Below are 18,686 nucleotides of genomic sequence, written 5' to 3' on the forward strand. Positions count from 1 at the left end.
ACCCTACATAGATGTAAATCGCATATTAATAGGTGGAGCTTTTTGGTGAAAAGTTTAAGCACAGATAGCTTCAATAAATCTAGTTGGATGGGGTTATCAAGAGCTGAAGAGCTGAGTTCAAATTCTCAAGTGGAATTTATTTTATTTCAAGATAGCGGCACCATCACCACGTATGATCGTTATCTATGGATTTATGGATTATACCCATCAAGAACATTCTCCAGTGATATTTCGTTTAGCTTTTAAATACATTTTGCCCAAAAGTATTCTACATTTCTGGTGTTATTTATTATTCCATCAAACTAAGAATACTAATTAAAATTTGTATTCGAAATCGAAAGCATAACGTAAATGATCCTCCAATTAAGTTATTACCACTAAAGTTTAGTTTGTATTTTTATTTATTATTTCTGCTAACATGCATGTATCTTTGGTGTTAGTTCTATGCGATAAATATACATATACATATATGTATGCATTAACACATATATTTACATATATAATATTGTGTTGCCTTTAATGCCATTCTTTCGGTTTAACTGGTTAACGCGCGATCACTTTTTAAATATTTTATGTTATTTTGTATTCCGCATCGGTAAATAACGAACATAATGCACATGCATGTGAATATGGGTATGCTCTACGTTTTAAAACTTTAAAACCTAAAGTTCAAATTGGGGTATTCGATAAATATTACTTTGCTTAAATCAGCCTGCTCGCAACTTCCGGGTTCATTCTTTCTTTTTTAAGTGGAATCAAAAGCGGGAAAGAACATTCTATTGCGCGCCCTTCGTATTTGCAGCATATAATATGTATGTATTTATATAAATGTAATCTCTTGTTTACTAGACGATGTTGTTCGCTCTTGTGAATGCTTGCCACATACTGCTAACATATGAATCGCTAGGCCTATATAAATATATGTTTGTATATTTGAAATATATTATTGATATTCCTCATTGTAGATTCTTGCCTTACACTAAGCGCTGGAGTTTTGAACGGGCTGTGCATGTGTTCTACTTTTTCCATTTTTGGATCGGGGTCTTAGCTTCCCAAGTCTGAACAGAGAACGGTTCGACTATTCTAAATCTCTGATCAAATCATTCTCGGTTACACCAAAGTCAACCAAAACTCTTCCGATCCGCGCCTCATGCAATCGAAGTATATAAAGATATATAACGTATGCTTTATGCTTGATATATTCTGTATACATATAAATATTTACTTGTTCGTTACTTGACAGTTATAAAATTTTGGCTAACAATAAAATTGCATAGTTAATCGTTACGTTTAGTTTCATAGTTTTACCATTGATTCTGCCCCCTTGCGATATCCGTTAAAATTTTATTTCGTATAGTTTAAAGTTTATTGGTGTTTAGTGTTTAACGAATTTGAGTTCGATTATTGTTTTCTTCTTTGTTAGTTTGTAGTGATACGTTTAGTGCGAAATCTTTGACTGCTTTGTGCTCACTTAGCGGACAACCTACTCCTTCGTCCAGCCCTAATCCTAATCTAGCCATAATCCCTAGACTACTCCATCCCCCCTAATCTACTCTGTCCCAGCATGGTCAAGTGTTACTTTGTGCGCGTTCGATGCCTTAACTAACTCTGCTGCCTCTGCCCATCGATACCGAAACACCGAAACATCGAAATATCGAAATAATCGGCGTTTGGACAATAACAAAGCTTGTATGGTGCGCCAATCGTTTTCGTTTTCACTCGCCTTCCGGTGCATTGCGTCTACTAACCCATTTCCGGTGCTGTGCCATTTCCGCTGCCGCGACTCAGTTGTGTAAAATTCTAATAAAATTGATTATTGTTGTTTGATAGATACACGGCGTACGCGCAGACATACGCTTGTATTGCATATTGCTTATTCCAAAATCAATATAAATATATATGTATAAATTGTAAGAATTTCCATACAAAAATTTAGTAGGTACGTTACTTTAGACCTCGGTGTTATCTCATTTTGTTTTGTTTTCGTTTCTCAACTATGATACTGGACTTGCCCGTTTCACTCACGTTCGCCGTCGTACAAAAAGTTTAGCTAAGCTATTTTAACCCCTTCGATTCCCACGTTGTTCCGCCCACTCTTAACCAAACTTTTCGATATAGCAAATTGCGAGTACAAACCATCTTAAAACTGCGTAACGGTACATATAGGTATTATATAGCCATAGCCAAGGAGTAGTTCCTATCTTGCGTAGTACCTCTGAAACACGTATAAAACATCTATTACCTATTAGATCTGTGGGGAGTGTCTTCAGTGTCTTTAGTGTATTCTATATTCTGTTTTCTGTTTTCTGTATTCAGCATTCTGTGGTGTCTGTGTGTGGAGAAGTCCTGTTGCTCGAACCCCGTGTGGCATGTCTGTTCCTAGCTAAGCGATCTCTGATTAGATATACCCACCCACTATTGGTCCATCCCGATGTCCGTTCCCACTGGCCATCCATCCCGTCCACTAACCTATGCCTATCCCAACGACGATGACGGGACGGATGTGTGCGGCACTGCCTAGTTACTAATTCTGAACCCACCAGCGCGCCGACTTGTATCACAATCGTAGGCCTATCACTCGACTTCCATTCGACCCTGTCTGACTCTATCTGCTATAGAAATCTGCTAAGATTTCCTTTGTAGTTTGGTAAGTTTTTGGTATCGTTGCTTTATTTTGTATGTTAGGTTGGGTCGATTTGTTAAGCAATAAATCCTAGGGGTTTGTGTGATTCAAGAACGTATTAGAGCACATTTGTTTAACGAAGGTAAACCATCTTCATTATGCTTTGAAATTGCTGGATTACATAAACCCCTAATGTAGTTCATCCCACATGTTTAACTGAAACCGACCCACGCATATGGTGGTTGGTATCTATCTACCAGAGTTAGGAGCTCCTTCAACCCAATGTTGCCTGCTCGTAGAGATCCGCATTTCTGCGAGGAGAAGTGGAACTGCCGTAGCTGAGCTGCGAGTCGGTCTTCTTCAGAATGGAAACGTGGTGGGTGGGTGCATCACCCGTCCGGTTTGCCATGAGCGAATCTTGTTTGTGGAGCAGTCCGCGTCGCTGGTCTGCGAAGGAGATGACCGAGTCCTGCTTGACCAGCTGATGGCGCCTTTGCTCTGGTCGCTGGTCAACAAACGAGATCACCGAGTCCTGCTTCACAAATTTCTGCCGCTTATCAAGCAGGGAGCTCGGTGTGGCGCCCTGTCGCCGGCCAACGTCCATCGAGACGCTATCCCTGTCCACCAGAGTGTCGTTTAGACCGTGTCCCGCCGCCCGTCGAGCCTCCATGTAGGACACAATTGAGTCCTGCTTGGACAGTGACACCTTGGAGCCATTGCTGTCCTGCTGGCAGAGGGGTCGCCTGATCCCGGAGGCATCGCTGCAGGAGCTCTCCTGCTTGATGAGGAACTGACGAGATCCGTGAGAGTCCTGCTTGAGCAGCATTTGCTGCGACAGGTTGCTGTCCTGCTTGAGCATCATGTTGTGGCGCCGCAGCGAGTTATGCTCGTAGATGTAGGACACCGCGTTGCCCTTACTGCTCGGACTCTTTCTCGAGCTGTTCTGGTGGTAGTGCGATGACTTTCGTGTGCTGGTGGTGCTGGAGGCGATGGCCACGTTGTCGTAGTACCTAGGTGGTTAGGTTGGAAAAAAGGTTAAGGCTCGAAAATTAAATTTGACATTAATGTTTTAGGTCTATAAATATTGTATCTGTATATATTAGGTCAATATATTTAGAAATTAACTAACCTGAGGCGTCCGCAGCAGCTGCGCGACTTTATGATGGCCGCGAATCCGCGCCGGTACTTCTTGTTCACCGAGTAGAGGATGGGGTTGATGCAGCTGTTCGAGGAGCCCAGCCACTGGGCCACCGGCATCACCTTCTTGAGGATCTCGAACTCCTCCTGCGAGATGTCCGAGCCGAACTTGATACGCGCGAAGATGACGTAGAGCGGCAGCCAGGACAAAACAAACAGGATCACCACGGCCACCAGCATCTTGATGACCTTCACCTTGCTCTTTTGCTGCATGCGGTCCATTTGGGCGTCCTTGGACTCGCCAGGGATGGACCTCGTGGAGACCTTGATCCAGATGAGCACGTAGCAGAGTGTGATCAGGGACATGGGCAGCAGGTAGCAGGCCACCAGGTTGGCGAGCAGGAAGTACAGGTTCCCATCCGTGCCCGGAGGCCACACTTCCTGGCAGAGAAACTGCGGCTGCGAGTAGGCCGAGACCAGGGCGTCGGAGAAGACCTCCTCGGCGGGCACCAGGTCGAAGAAGAGCAGCCAAGGGATGGTGGTCACCAGCGCGATTACCCATATGCCGATTATCATGATGCGGGCACGTCGCTTTGTCATCTGCTTCAGGGGCCACCAGATGGCAATGAACCTGCAAGAGGGGAGTCGCAACAAAGGGGATTTTTACCAAATATAGTACTCAAAGAAGGAGTCTTCTTAGGAGCAGGAGCAGGAGCAGAAGCTCCAGCTCCAGATGCCGTTGACGGCTCTGAGCCGTCAAGGATAATGGCAATCATCAAGCTGTCGAGTCGAGGCGACGATGACGATGACGACACCGTTTCAACTAGGAGAAGCATGCAAATATCTCCGCTGACTAATTCGCACACGCAGGATACCAGCAGCCATCCTTAAGCCTTTTTCTGCTGAGTGTTCGCTTTCCAATCTCGACTATTGAACCCGCCGGCTGCTCCTGCTCCTTTGCTACACATAACGGGATGGGAATATTGGAGCAGGGGTGCCATTTTTTATTCTGCTTGCCATAATGAATTGTAATTTGAATAAGAGCTGCGAGGTAGCGAGACGAGTCGGTATGGGGCCAACAACAAGTTCAGCATTTTTCATTTAGCTTAGTGCAGCCGGCTCATTGTGGCGCCCGCTCAGTGGTCATAGACAAGACTTGTCCCGGACCAACTGGGTGTCTGCTCCTGGCCCGAACCATGTAATTACGTGCATTGTGCTGGTAAATTTGACTTGGACTTTGGGTCGTCGCCTGCGTCTGTCCGCCAAAACATTTGGCAGATAACACAGCGGTAATTCCATTAGAGGGCGGCCAGGCCACTACCCCAGAATCCAAGTCCTCCGACTCCGGACTAAAAATAGCCAACTAAACAATGTGGCCGAGACCCTCATCTCAACGAAAAAGGTGGGCGGCCTGGGGACCAAACAAAGCTGTCCGCAAAGCCAATAATCAAATTGTCATAACGTTTATTTATAGAAGAGCAATCCAATTGCATTTGCATAATTTGCCCATGCGACTTCTACGGCCATAAATCAGGCGAGAGCTTAATTGAGTTCTTTTGGGAAAACAACGCACTCGGAAAAAGTAATCAGCAGTTTTCGTTGGTTCACTCTAATAGAAACTAAACCTCTAATTTGATGTGGAAACTTGGTTAAATCATATTGATTACACTTTTGATGGTGTCAACATTTTTCTGAGCTTGACTTCTGAATGAAATAGCCTTACAGATTAAGCTACATTTGTAGGTACTTTGGAAAGACTGCTGGCTAAAAATGAAATTACCATTACTATTGTGGTAATTGTCAATTCCCTTGAGTACCATCTCTAAGGACGTCAGTTCAGAATGGTTACCATACTTATAAAGCCACAAGGTTTAAATGACTTGACAAAATCCTTCTTGAATACAAGACTACAAAGCTTGTTTTCCGAAACCAACTAAAACCAATTGCTGTATATTCGCGATTTTAAGGCGCATAATAAGACGCAAGTGTATTAATTTAATAATTTCCACACTATCCCGTGTTTCTGTCTAGATCCACGAGGCTTTATGGCTCTTATTTCGCTTCCTACTGCGGTTACCCATACGCACTGTTGACATTTGCGGCGAAGACACAGAAGCCGCAATGCCAGCGCCGTAAAGACACAACTATGTTTATAAGCGAGTAAGCTGTCTTATAGACTTTATGATTATACGCCATCCAGTTATATACGCATACGTATTCAGACAAGAAAATACCCTAATTAAATGACAGTGGCATAAGTATAAATACAAGTATAAGCAAGTGATAAGCTAAGTCGAAGGGGCATTATGGGCCCAGGATCCCAAAGTCTGTGGGGAGATTTAAGTTTCATGTTACAGATAATAAATCTTAAATTTCGATTCAGTTTACGATGGCTCGTAAAAGGAGAAAACCCCAGCAAAACAACTGGATAAACGGACATCGATGGCGCTGGACTCGGACTTCGACTGGGACTTGGAAGTGGATGAGGATGTGGATTTGGACTTGGACTTGGATGGGTTGGCATTAAGCGTGGGCGGTGGCTGATATGCGGGCCTGTGGGTGACCAAACGATGAAGTGATGCGCTATGCCTTTGTCCCGCTGGCTGAAAAATGACAGTGGCAGAAACAGAAGCCTCTGTCCACAACTCCTCCTCCGATTGTGGTCAGAAATTGATATAAATGGAAGTGCACATAAAGCGACGGGCGACTGGCAAGTCTTATTGCTTATTGTCCTTGAGGCTATGACTGGCACACGTCGAGGGACTTCAGCATCACTTGATAAATCAGTTGACCGCGACATTTGCCGAATTTATCGCTTTTTTATTTTCTTTATGAGCCAGGAAACGCAGGGCTGGCACTTTGATTCCTGGCGGCCAACCACCAATGGTATAAATAATATCGGTCACGCGGCTAACAACATTCTAAGGCAATTGAAAATGCACAAAAAACGAGAAACATGAAATTGATTGTAAGCAGCGCCTAATACGGACAAGGTGAGCCATAGAAGCATATGATGAACTTGATCTTGAGACGACTGCTCCACTGACTCTCCTACATAACTGCCTAGCTGCCTAACCGCCTAACTGCCTAACTGCCATACTGACCAGTTTTCCCCGCAGCCGATTGCATTGAGTGGCGCTCACTTTCGGAACGGTCGCCTGGTGCAAGCCACCTATAAAAGCCGCACTCGGAGCTCAAGTTGTCACCAGTCGACAATTAGAAGTCATTAGCCTAGCTACCTTCCCAACTTTAGTTATCCCGCCAATAAACACCTCCTCAAAATGTTCAAAGTTGTGAGTATCAGTGTGCAGAAGATGTTGTTAAAAGTCTAAATGCAAGCATCGAATACTTATGATGTGAATACTAAATTGTCTCACATGTTACAAAAGAAATCCAGTGCAGTCCAAAAATAGTTGCTCCAAAAATCCAAGGCATTGAAAAAATATTCATTTTAATTGGATTAATTATACCCGTTACTCGTAGAGTAAAAGGGTATACTAGATTCGTTGAAAAGTATGTAACAGGCAGAACGAAGCGTTTCCGACCATATAAAGTATATATATTCTTGATCAGGATCAATAGCCGAGTCGATCTGGACATGTCCGTCTGTCCGTTCGTCCGTCCGCCTGTCCGTCCGTCCGTCTGTCCCTGTCCGTCCGTATGAACGTCGAGATCTCAGGAACTACAAGAGCTAGAAAGTTGAGAATACAGACTCCAGAGACATAGAAGCAGCGCAAGTTTGTCGATTCATAACGCCAAAAACTGTCAGTGTTGAAGACTCTCCTTCGCACTTCCACTAGCTGAGTAACGGGTATCAAATAGTCGGGGAACTCGACTATAGCGTTCTCTCTTGTTTTTATTTCAAGTCTATATTTAAACACATTAAAGCTGTATTAGTTAGCTAGTCAGTAGTTAGGGTCGGTTTTATCTTACCCAGAACGAGTTATATGTGTCTTAAAGTCTGCCACATCTAACCAAATGCATTGCCGAGTATCAGCCACCTGCTGCTCCGTCTAATGCCACTAATCAGGCTAATCCGTGAACTCTGATCCGCCGCAGCTGTTCGTTCTCGCCGCCTTCGCCGCCTCCCAGGCTAACGCGCATCCCGGAGTGGTGGCCGTGGCACCCGTGGTGGCGCACCCGGCGGTGGTCCACACGCCCATCATCCATCATGGAGCCCACTCGGTGCACTCGTAAGGCCATTCATTTCCAATCTGCTTATCGCACCACCGGACCACTCAGTCATTTCTTTTCTCCCCTCTCTCTCTTCCTCTCAGCCATGTTGTTCATCATCCGGCAGCCGTCAAGGTCATCACCCCCGTCGTCCACAAGCCCGTGGTGGCGGTGCATGCCGTCAGGCCGGTGGTTCCCCTGGTTCCAGTGCATCATGCCGCCCCCGCTGTCGTCGTGCATCATTAACTGCAGTGAATACGGTCCAGTTTCAATCCCTTTCCCTTTCCCTTTACCGCTCCCGATCCCGATACCCACCAGACCTAATGCCTCCCTGAACCCCACAACCACGATCCCACAATAAAAGTTCATAGCCACGTAATTGGAGAGAGTGTTTTTAACTTACCTGTCCAGGGAAACGGCAATCAGGCTGTAGACAGAGGCTGCCACGGAGACACCTTGTATGTAGGGCACAAACTTGCACATCAGCCATCCGAGCATCCAGGCTGCGAGTTCCAGCGGTTCGCGAATTGGATGGGGAAAGGGGGAAAGAGAGTGGGAGGTGAGTATATTAGTATATTGGCTATAAACAATGCACAATTTTGGCTGAGTAACTTTCGGTCGCATTGTCCTTGCTGGTGGCCTAGCAATACACTGAAGAAAACCTGAGGGCCTATGAAAACTAAAAAGAGTTTTGGCTTTATTAAAATCCCCCAAAGACACTTCGCGTCCTAACCACGAGTAGCAACATAATGTGGCTAACCTCCCATAAGATTCTTTTAGTTCTTTTGGGCAATATTCCAATTAGTAAAGGGCGTATTTCTTTAATCATAAGCCATAAGTCAGACCATTTATCTTAACTGCTTAGCCTACAAAATAATGAAAATATTATCCAACTAAATCTAATATTGCTAAGGATACGAATAAGGAATATATCGAACCTGAATTTTAATGGCTGAATATATTCAATATCTCACATTTAATATTGAGTACCTACAGTTTACAGCTGGGAGATCATCGAATTTATACAAGCTAATGGACTTCTTTATAGCCACTGATTTTCCCCGAGTGCACTGGTAGTGGTTATCCTTATGGTGGTGGTGGTGGTAGTGGTAGTCACGGACAGTTGGGTTCGAGTTCTGGTTAGCGTTCAATGCTTCTTGTCATTGCCGCCGCCCACGTTCCCGTCGTTGTTTGCTGACTGAGATTTATGTGCTGCATATCATTCATAATTTGGTGACAAGTCTCAGATTGCGGCCAGCCATCGGAGTGGGTGGGGCAGAATGTGGGGTCCTGGGGCAGAGCATTGTTTGCCTAGACCCAGACCCAGACCACAGTGGACCGACCGCAGGACTGCCTAACTTAATTTGTATTCCTTTTACTCCATTTTGTGGCAGGAGATGGTAAATGGAATACACGGGCCCTACTTGCGCATAGTTGAGCGTTATGAATTTTATGCTAAGAGGCATAACTCACTCAGACACAAAAGGTTATAAAGCATACATGGGCGTTGAAAAGGAGGGGAACTTCCCAAGGTTGATGACAGGCGGGCGGAGTAAGGCGCCTGGTTCATGACATATTGAATGGCAATTAAACAAGTGCAAGTGCGGCCCACACATCATTAGCAGTTAGCAGTTAGCTGTTTGGCAATTTGGCACAAAGAGTTCACGCAGTTCAATGCTCGACAGGGAGACGCCTCCTGCGTCATGGGGCTCCTAATTTCCTGTCTCGTTCGCCTGTCTTATCTCGATTTGTTGTCGCTTTTTATTATGCATACGCACCGTGGGCCGCCGAGGCAGTCCAATAAAAGCTAACTTTAATGTGATTTGGCACATAAAAATATAAATATTATTGACGCTGTGGCGCTTTGTGCAAGTGAACTCTGTGGCTGTGGACAGGTTCTGGACAGGATCATGTGTGTCTGCAGGGTGTGCAGGGTGCGCAGGGAAGACATCCACATCCTCCCCAATGGCAAACAATCAACAGTGTGTACTCAGGACAGCAGCCCCAATGGGTTTTTCGGTTTTATTCCTCCGATTTGAAATGGCTTTTGGGCAGACCTGCAAGTGCAACAGACTGGATCCAACGCTATTAATGCGAGTGTATTTGGCCACTCACTTGATATTATGCTGATAAGGGTGAACTTTGATATATGGCTGTCTGCGGGAGCTCTTGACTCGGCAAACTTTAGCTTTCAAGTTGCTTGAAAACAATTTAAATTCAAATTCGGTTCTGAAATGCTTCATCACTTGCGGGCCACCGGATTAGCAGTGCCACAGGGTGAACTTTTTCAAAAATACATGTTCTCCCAACTTCCTTTGGACAAATAAACTATCTAATTGTGTATGCAATTCTATTAGGACAGGCAAACGTGACTCGGACGGTTTGTCTGGGATAAAAGTTTGCATCAGTGCACTCTGGCAGTCAAGTGTCTTAACCAAGTTAAAATTTTGGTTAGCTTAGCGCAGTGAAGTGACTTCTCGATAATCCCAAACAAACAATGGCTTTTCACTAAATATGGAAAGTATTTTGACAGGCTGAAGCGTTCAACACTGTTCAACTTATTATATTGTCCAGCTCACTGACTTGGAGAATTCCAACTAACGAGAAACGTTGACATTTAAAATGTGTTTTTTGTTTACTTAAAACGACTAAAAAGGAATAATAAATATTTATGGAACCGCAAATCCCATATTTTATATAAAACAATTAAATCTATAGGTCAAGTGCTAACAATTATGCCGGCAGCTATTTTTAGATACCACAAGCTCAGGTAATATATGTTTATTTCTAAGAATACCCAATCATACGAAACCAATCTTTTAATAACCCCAACCTTTAGGCTACATTAATGTGTTGCACAAACATAATTGCAGGTACCAAAATAACCCTAATTGCCTTGCGTGACGGGGCAAACCAGAAACTTCTTCTTGCATTACCCGTTTGAGGCCTCAAGTGAAGCCAAACCCTCCACAGTTTGCTCTGCAAACATCCAGTCATCCCGCCATCGCGCCAAGGTGAGAATGGGATGGGGGTTTGATCCGACTTGGAGTGTGTTTGACATGGCAACATATGGCAAACAGACGCCTCCATTTATACGAGAAGGCTGGTGCTCAATATTGATCAACTGCAGGAGATAATACCAATCGATACTCAGACTTATCGACAGCCTTCGATTGTGGGTTGTGGGTAGTGGGGTGATGGCGCCCCATCAGCCCTTAAGAAATGTCAAGTGCGCCTTAAGCCTTTTATTTATTAGCCTCTTACCCTCCTTTCAGACAGAACTTTTGTTTTTCGCTTGTGACACAGACAAAAATATTGGTGGTGTGGGTGTTGCATGATTTTTAAAAAATGTCAATAAAATTTAAAATAATTGCCAAACAATTTTGATTTGAAACATTAAAAACGTTTTAAGGCTTACTATTATTGTTTATAATTAATCTCCGCTCAAATATGGACCAGCCGGATATTATTTTTTGTTGTAATTATTACTTGCTCAATTACAAATTTAAGACGTGGTAAGAAAGATTATGTTCAAGGAATAATTTCATCTGAGTCTTAAATATGTCCAACAAAGTTTCGTTATATTTCTCCCAATCTCCCAATCTGTGATTGTGTCATCTGAGTAGGCGAAGTGGATTGGATTATTCCGGGCATTGCGGATTCGTTCCAGTGGCGGGATTGTCAGACACGGAGTTGGATCGTAAAGTTAATGAAATAATCAGGCGTGACAAATCCGCAGGTTTGGAATCGGGAGTGGGAGTGGGCGTGAAGTGGAGTGGAGTGGAGTGGAGTGGCCATGGAAAAAGCATAACATAACACTTCTGGCAAATGCGTTATTGTTATGATTATCGCCGCGGCGTCACGTCCTGCGGCGACTTCTGTGGCAGCTCTTCGGGACAATTGAATACCACAGCCAGTTCGCAGAAAAATGCGCGTTGGTCTCGGGGTGGAAATCGGAATAGGAATCTGAATCGAGGAACCTCGAGGTGAGATATGGGATTGAGGGAGCCAAGGAGCTGCAGATTTTAGGTGGAGGGGGCAGAGGTTAGATGCCATTTGCCGACGGCACGTAGAGACTAAATTAAAATACAATTGGCGAGCTAAAAAATGACTTCATCTTGGCTAGGGAAACAGAAATGCGGGAGAGTCTGCCACCAAGTTACGCATATGCCGCGTTCGCCCAGCACAAATCACGTGGCCCCTTAATGATCAAACTGGCAACGTGACTGCAAGATTTAGCCAATGGGAGATGCGGATCTAAAAAGGGCCGTAATGATAACGATTTCCCATTGATAAAATAGAACAACAATGGCCATAAAGCCCCATCTCAGACAATTGCCGTTGCCTGTGTTCCCGTTGCTGTGGCTGTGGCTGTTTTTGTTTCTGTTGCAAGGATATCCTTCGTCTCAAGGCGGCATCGTTGCTGGGAAATCAATTCATTTCGCATTTTATTGGATTTCGAAGCACACACATAAATAAGGGCCAGCGCCACATTCCAACCACCTCCCACCACCTACAAAGACTACAGGCCCACCCCAATACAGGTGCCCCCAGCCCACTCCACCCCACGCACACACACCCACACACACTGGCACACTCGCAAGTGTGTGTGTGTATAACCCTGACTATTAGGTTTGCCAAGCGAAATATTTAGGTCAATTCATCCAGCCGCAAAGAGCCTTGAATGCAAACAACCTTCCATTGCAATTCTGAGGCTTGAAGGTGTGCTTAGATAATGGCGCTGCCAGCGGCGATGGCCACCGTGGGCGTCGATGCCAGCTGCGACTGCGACGGCGACGTCGTCTTTGACGGCTCGAATTTGATTTCATATAATTCATTTTGGTAGCAAAACACGGCGACCATTCCACATCCCGCCCACTTTGCCGCTCGCTCAGCACGAGTAGTGGGAACTATCCGACAGCAATGTGAAATGCTCGATGTGCAAGTATGCCAAACTTTCAAGCTCCCACGCACAATGCTACACAAGGAGAAAAAGTGTGTTAGAGGACAGCCTAGAGGACTGTCGTGAAGAAGAAGAACCACAGAATTTACACTGGTAATGATTATGAAGAGTGTTCGGAAGAGTTATAATCTTTTCTGGGGAATCATTAACTGACAAAATAAAAGAACATTTCAATTAAACTCCAAAAAATGTATTTTCCTTAATCATGAAAGAAAATAATGCGTGAAACTTTCGTTTGTAAATATTGTGATACACATGAGAATAGTTGGCAACCCATGTTTCTTCCGCTGCATTAGTGCTATTTCACCGCTGTCGCTGGGAACTCGTTGCCTTCGTTTTAGCTTCAGCAGGTTGTCGAAAGTGAATAGGAATGTGAGTGGGGTTCAGAGTTGAAGGGGCGTGCATTTGCCACCCCAAAGGCTCCAATGCCAGCGGGAGGGCTGCAATTTGTTGTGACTGGCGTTTTTGCTAGGCATCGGCGGCTCAGCTGAAACTAAGACATGCCCAACGAAAACTTCGGAGTGGGCGGCCAAAAGGGTGCTCCATCCAAGCAACCATTCAACCATCTAGCCCTACCATCTACCACACACCACCCACCACCCACCACCCCCAGTGACCCAGTAAGAGCTGTCGGCCCTGCGCCCAGCTTGAATTTGTGAAATTAGGTCAGTTTTGTGTCGATGATCCTTTGGGCCACCCCAAAAAGCAGCCACCAATGCACCAACACATGCACAGCAGCGAGCACACACTCACGGGAGTGAGAGCGGGCGAGAGAAAGCGGAGAGAGTGCGCAGTGACACGGACACAAATACGGAGACACGGACACGGACACTGATACAGATACAGATACACAATGCAGGCGGAGGTAAACTCATTCACTTTTCGCCACTCGCTTCATTCGTTTCTGGCGATTCTCACTCGGCAGCCTTCGTCTACTACATTTGCCCCAAAGTGGGCGTCTCTGGGGGAGGTATGAGTTGGGATCAAGTGCAGTGCCGAGCTGCACTGGAGAATACATTTGATACATTTGTTACTGGTATGTAACATTAATATTCAGGTTAACAAATAATCAGGCAGATAGGAACGAGTATTTACATAAATTAAATTAAGATTAGTTTTAACTGTTATATTAAAAGAATTGTTTACTACAAATGTATTTATATATAAATTGGAAAGCTCTTGCAGAGTTAGGAAAGAACTTTTAAATAAATAAAATAAAATGAATAAAATAAGCAATGCTGACATTGGAGAAGTGTTATAAAATTATCATTATTATAGCTAGCCTGATTTCATAATCTTGTATTGAAGAATTGTAGCTGCACAATTAATGTTTCTTGTACTCCAACATTTAAAATTGCGCTTTTGAAATTTTGCCAGTGTATCGCTGTATAGCAAAAAGAAAGGGAGAGTTCTCACAAGGCGGAGCCACTTAATTGGCAACACTTGGCACAACCTGCGAGCCTACGACCTGGCATTGGGATTTGGGACTAGGGACTTGGTACTGGGATTGGGGTAGCCATCGAAGGCAAATTGCAGTGAAGGATGGAGCTTGCATGGCGTGCTCCACAATCGGAATTTGATTTACCAAGGATTTCGATCATTTTTCCATGTCGACGGCGATTTGCATAGACATTTGCCAACCTGCTCACCTTGTCGCCCAGGTCTACGACTATCAATTTGGATGTCAGTCCTCTAAGTTCGTTACGAATGCAAGCGGGGAAGTCGCGGGAGGGAAACCGACTGGGGGTGTAAGACGGCAGAGAGGGACAGATAGATGGATAGATGGACGGATGGATAGGCATGTCAGGGAAATTTATTTAAATTAAAGCATACAATTATGCGTAGCCTCGATTATCGGGACGTTTGTGGGTCGTCTCTGGGATTTGGTGGAATTGGCCTCTAATTAAATAGACACTTGTTCTTTGGCCCTGGCTCCCAAGGAAAAAGTACAAATTAATTTAATTGAGTGCGAGCATCCGTTGCTACGAAAATCTGCCACATTTCCGGTGAAGTACACTGAAAATGTATCTTTCTGGCTTTCGTACTGCGTGCGATTTGCTCCCTTGATTAAATGAATAACTGGTTTTTGTCTTGGCAGTCTATTTTAAAAGTTATAAAGCTTATGCTGGTCAACCATTACTGAAAGCTATTAAATATTTATACTAACGCTTGGCACTTTCCAGATGCGCCATTGTTATGTCTTTTTTGTGCATGTACTAAAAATTCGGAAGAAGCCAAGGAGTCTGGCACATAAAATGCAGTTTGCAAGTAAACGGAAACCCAGTCTATGTCTGTTGAAAGTAAATATAACTGAGTAATAAAATCCCATCATTTTTTAGCAGAAGTATGAGCACTTTTGTTCGGACATTTATGCCGACATTAGGTCTAATGAGGGTCCATTACATTGCCCAAACATGTCGGACACATTACGCATACGCAGCGTAGGCACGCAGGAGCATTTGGGAGGGCTTTATCTAAGCGGCGATTAATTGCAGTACATAAATCGGGCTAATATGCAGAACAAACAGAAAAACTTCGGCTTCTCCCTAGCAGCTAATGTGCCCCCCAGTGGCAAATAAATCTCGTCGGCATCTTGCGGAATTAAAGAGATACTTACGCACAAAGATGTTGCCAATCAGAGTGGCTGGCAGGCAGAAGACAATGACCAGGATGTCCGCAATGGCCTTTCGTTGAAGAGGGGGAATGTAAATTTTATTTCAAATTAATGGGGTTCGTCCACGAGATTTACGGGTTCCACCCACCAGATTCACAATGAAGTAGTTCGTCACCGTCCGCATGCGAGGAGCCCGCAGGACGACGGCGATCACGAAGCTATTCCCGATGAGTCCCACCAGGAAGACGACGATGTAGGCCACGCAGTAAACCATGGACATGGCCAGCGAGTGGCGGTAGAGTGGGTCGAACCCGAAGTCCACGCTTCCGTCCAGCTGCTCCCACCGGAGGGCACTGTCGTTGTACGACTTGGTGGCCGCAGCCGCCGAGATCAAGCTGGTGGTGGCCGGCGATAGGTTCAGCAAGTTGGAGTAATAGGTGGATGAAGTGGCGTCGGCAATAGCCAGGGACTTGCCCGCCAGCGATCCTCTCGCCGATGCTGTTGTGGTGGCCGCCAAGGTGGCTAGAAGCGAACTGGCCGCCGGAGCCACCGTGGCCGTGGCCGTAGTGAGAACCGTGCCCAGCAGAGTGTCCGTAATGGCGCCGTTACTCAGCTTAATGGCACTCGATGCGCTCAACGAGCTGATAGCACTGCTACCACCTACACCACCTCCACCACCTCCACCACCGCTGCTACTAGTGCCATTCAATTCGTTGAAACTCAAGAGGTTCTGAAAATCGACGAAATTATGCGTGAAATTATTGTAATCCCCGGCGAGGGCGGCTTCCTCCATTGTCTCCTCGACTATTTTTCCAGGCGCCATGGTCGGAATGGGCATGGGTACACTTGTCGTTGTAGTGGGAACGTCGCCACTTGTATGGCTTTTATGCTTTCGCTTGCGAATCCGCCCGCTGGCTGCCATCATCAAATCATTCGGCCGTCTTGATTGGGCGGATGGCACTTTCACTGGCGCCTCGCTTTCGCTATCACTATCTGTAGTCGTATCTCGAATATCCAATCTCGAATCTCGGTTATTTTAGAAAAGGTCTATAAAAATGGCATCGTCACTTGGCATTTCGTTGGCTTGTGTAGGATATGCAGGAAGTTTAGTGGCTTTTGGATTAGAGAACCGTTTTTAATTAGCACTCATGTCCGCACAACATCTCGTTTATCCGGGGATTGTGCTGCGTTTGCCATAAAGTCGCACAATAAATGCAGTTTTCTAGAAACTCTCTAGAAAAGCGCCCAAGGACCCTTTCGTGTTTTTTATTTTTTGCTTTTTGGGTTGAAATCACCTACAACAGTTTGTTGCCGTTTCGGATGCGAATCCGAATGCGGAATGCAATGGCTGGGTCGTTCGTCAGCTGGTTGACGTTGCCTTGGCTGACATTACGAAAAAGTCGGCGGCCCAAGGCCTCGTGTGCATATTTCAGATAAGGCCAGATGCTGGCTGCCTGGATAAATGCAGCTGGAGGGGATTGGGCATCGGGCATCGGGCATAGGAGCCAAGAGCATCGGCTCAGGGACATGGTCACCGCCGCAGTTGCAACACATGCGCGTCGCTAATTAATTTTAATGCCCGTTCTGCCATTGTTTGGCTGCTGTATTGGGGGAAATGGAAAAGCCAGGGAGCGTGCACTTTGACCTCAAAAAATCGACACAAAACCATCGAACCAACGAGCAATTGAGCAACTCAATAGCAGCGCATAAAAATTCCATTAAGCACAACTGCCAAGCGCACGCAGCACTCTTCGATTGAGTGCCAAAAAATTGCCAGTAAGCATTGAAACAATTGGTAACAAACGAAGCCAGTGCGACATTCTTTTGTGCGGTTCCATGGGAGTGTCCACATCAGACAAACTGGCGACTAAGGACCCCTTGGCACACAATTCAAACTGACCACGCACAGCAAACAAAAATAATGCATTTACAACACTAAATAACGTGTGTCGTTCAATAAAAAGAGACTTTCAAACACACCTTATCATTTTCAAACAGAGGGATTCCTAATCTCAAAATTGTATGATCAACACAGTTCTGACAAAAACTAATGTTTTAAAATATCTATACTTGCAATACATCAAGAAAATTATTAAAGCAGAATAGTGCATTTCCATAGTATACTCTCCAAGTTGAAAGAGAAAAGTGCAATCAGTTTGGAAGGTTTTACTGTGGATACTAAGTTGAAAGTGAACTTTTCCCGTGTAGCTCCGCAACTGGCGTTCCTTTCGGAATTGGATTGGGACCTTTTTCGAGCGTGAAAGTGCTCGGGACCTAATTGAGCTTACATTCCTGCTGGCCAAGTCGGAGGCGATGCCAATGCCGATATGGTCCTTAACGTGGCCCCAAGGCGCAATGGGGCGTAAGACCAAGTGTCAACACCGAGACAAATCGGGCAAACTAATTAAACTGGGCGCTGGAACAACGCGAAGCTGCAAGAGCAGATGCAATTCTTTAAGGACGAACGCGGAAAAGTGGGGAAACTCCCACACCTGCAGGTCCAGATGGGCCAGGGCAAGCACAAACAAACACTCCCCCGGATAAATCAGCTTCAGGACATGGACGCTCGAAAGGTTAACACTACGCGTGGTCGTTTCCGTGGTGAGATATCGTGGGTCGTGGGACGTGGATATAGTCATCCGCCCCTGGGGCGACCGCGTTGTCAACGGATTCGCGTCTGAATGAGGACTGCTGGCACTGCGGCCGCGGCAGCTCGTTTTTCAGGCCAAATCGGGCCGATAAGAGCCGAAGGACAGGATCCGACTGAATGTAGGTCCTTGTTGCCAAACCGCGCCCGCCTGTGGCAACCACTGCCTTTCGCTTCGGCTCTTCGACTCTTCGACTCGGACCTCCGGAAGGAGTGGGTCTGTGCCTGTTCCAGTGCCACCCACTCGGGCGTTCGCTCGCTCGCTCGGTCGGTCGGTCGTCCTTGTCGCTTATGTACTCCACTCGGTGAGCGCTGAACCAACGGCCCTCAAATGCAATGACAGAGCTCTCCTATATGTTTATGCCCGTAGTTTTCTACCGTTCCCGTTCCGTACTTTTCGCAGGCTTAGCGCACAACTATGTAGGCTTAAAACTGAAGGACCACATTTGGCAATATCCAAGGTTGGATTCTTGAAATGTCAGGGCGACCGAGTGGGAGGCTGCGTTTCCTCGACCCCCACCTTTTACCA

General features: G+C 45.5%; 2 protein-coding genes across 3 annotated transcripts; one reads left to right on the forward strand and one right to left on the reverse strand.

The window, feature by feature from the left end:
- Positions 1-496: 496 nt before the first annotated feature.
- Positions 497-18,180, reverse strand: LOC120453180 (neuropeptide SIFamide receptor). 2 transcript variants are annotated; one of them, XM_044006376.1, is made up of 6 exons: positions 18,095-18,180; positions 15,659-16,623; positions 15,514-15,580; positions 8,337-8,436; positions 3,753-4,391; positions 497-3,633 (listed from the first exon to the last, which is right to left on the reverse strand). In XM_044006376.1, the coding sequence occupies exons 2-6, from the start codon at positions 16,433-16,435 to the stop codon at positions 2,898-2,900; spliced, it is 2,319 nt and encodes a 772-aa protein (XP_043862311.1). In that variant the 5' UTR covers positions 16,436-16,623; positions 18,095-18,180; the 3' UTR covers positions 497-2,897. The 2 variants fall into 2 exon arrangements, with proteins under 2 accessions (XP_043862311.1, XP_039493675.1); XM_039637741.2 differs by lacking the exons at positions 15,514-15,580; positions 15,659-16,623; positions 18,095-18,180 and adding an exon at positions 11,352-11,512 and having other exon boundaries at positions 500-3,633.
- LOC120453181 lies at positions 6,918-8,299 on the forward strand. Its single transcript, XM_039637745.2, has 3 exons — positions 6,918-7,053; positions 7,820-7,953; positions 8,038-8,299. The coding sequence occupies exons 1-3, from the start codon at positions 7,042-7,044 to the stop codon at positions 8,177-8,179; spliced, it is 288 nt and encodes a 95-aa protein (XP_039493679.1). The 5' UTR covers positions 6,918-7,041; the 3' UTR covers positions 8,180-8,299.
- Positions 18,181-18,686: the final 506 nt, after the last annotated feature.

This window comes from Drosophila santomea, chromosome 3R, assembly GCF_016746245.2.
Source record: "Drosophila santomea strain STO CAGO 1482 chromosome 3R, Prin_Dsan_1.1, whole genome shotgun sequence".
Taxonomy (NCBI): Eukaryota; Metazoa; Arthropoda; class Insecta; order Diptera; family Drosophilidae; genus Drosophila; species Drosophila santomea.

Excerpts from the sequence above, each read along its gene's own strand:
- LOC120453181 (XM_039637745.2), top strand. Across the intron at positions 7,954-8,037 it reads GGAGCCCACTCGGTGCACTC|CCATGTTGTTCATCATCCGG; the intron begins GTAAGGCCATTC and ends TCTTCCTCTCAG.
- LOC120453180 (XM_044006376.1), bottom strand. The coding sequence starts at position 16,435 with ATGATGGCAGCCAGCGGGCGGATTCGCAAGCGAAAGCATAAAAGCCAT. Across the intron at positions 15,581-15,658 it reads ACTACTTCATTGTGAATCTG|GCCATTGCGGACATCCTGGT; the intron begins GTGGGTGGAACC and ends CTTCAACGAAAG. Across the intron at positions 3,634-3,752 it reads AGCTGCTGCGGACGCCTCAG|GTACTACGACAACGTGGCCA; the intron begins GTTAGTTAATTT and ends CTAACCACCTAG.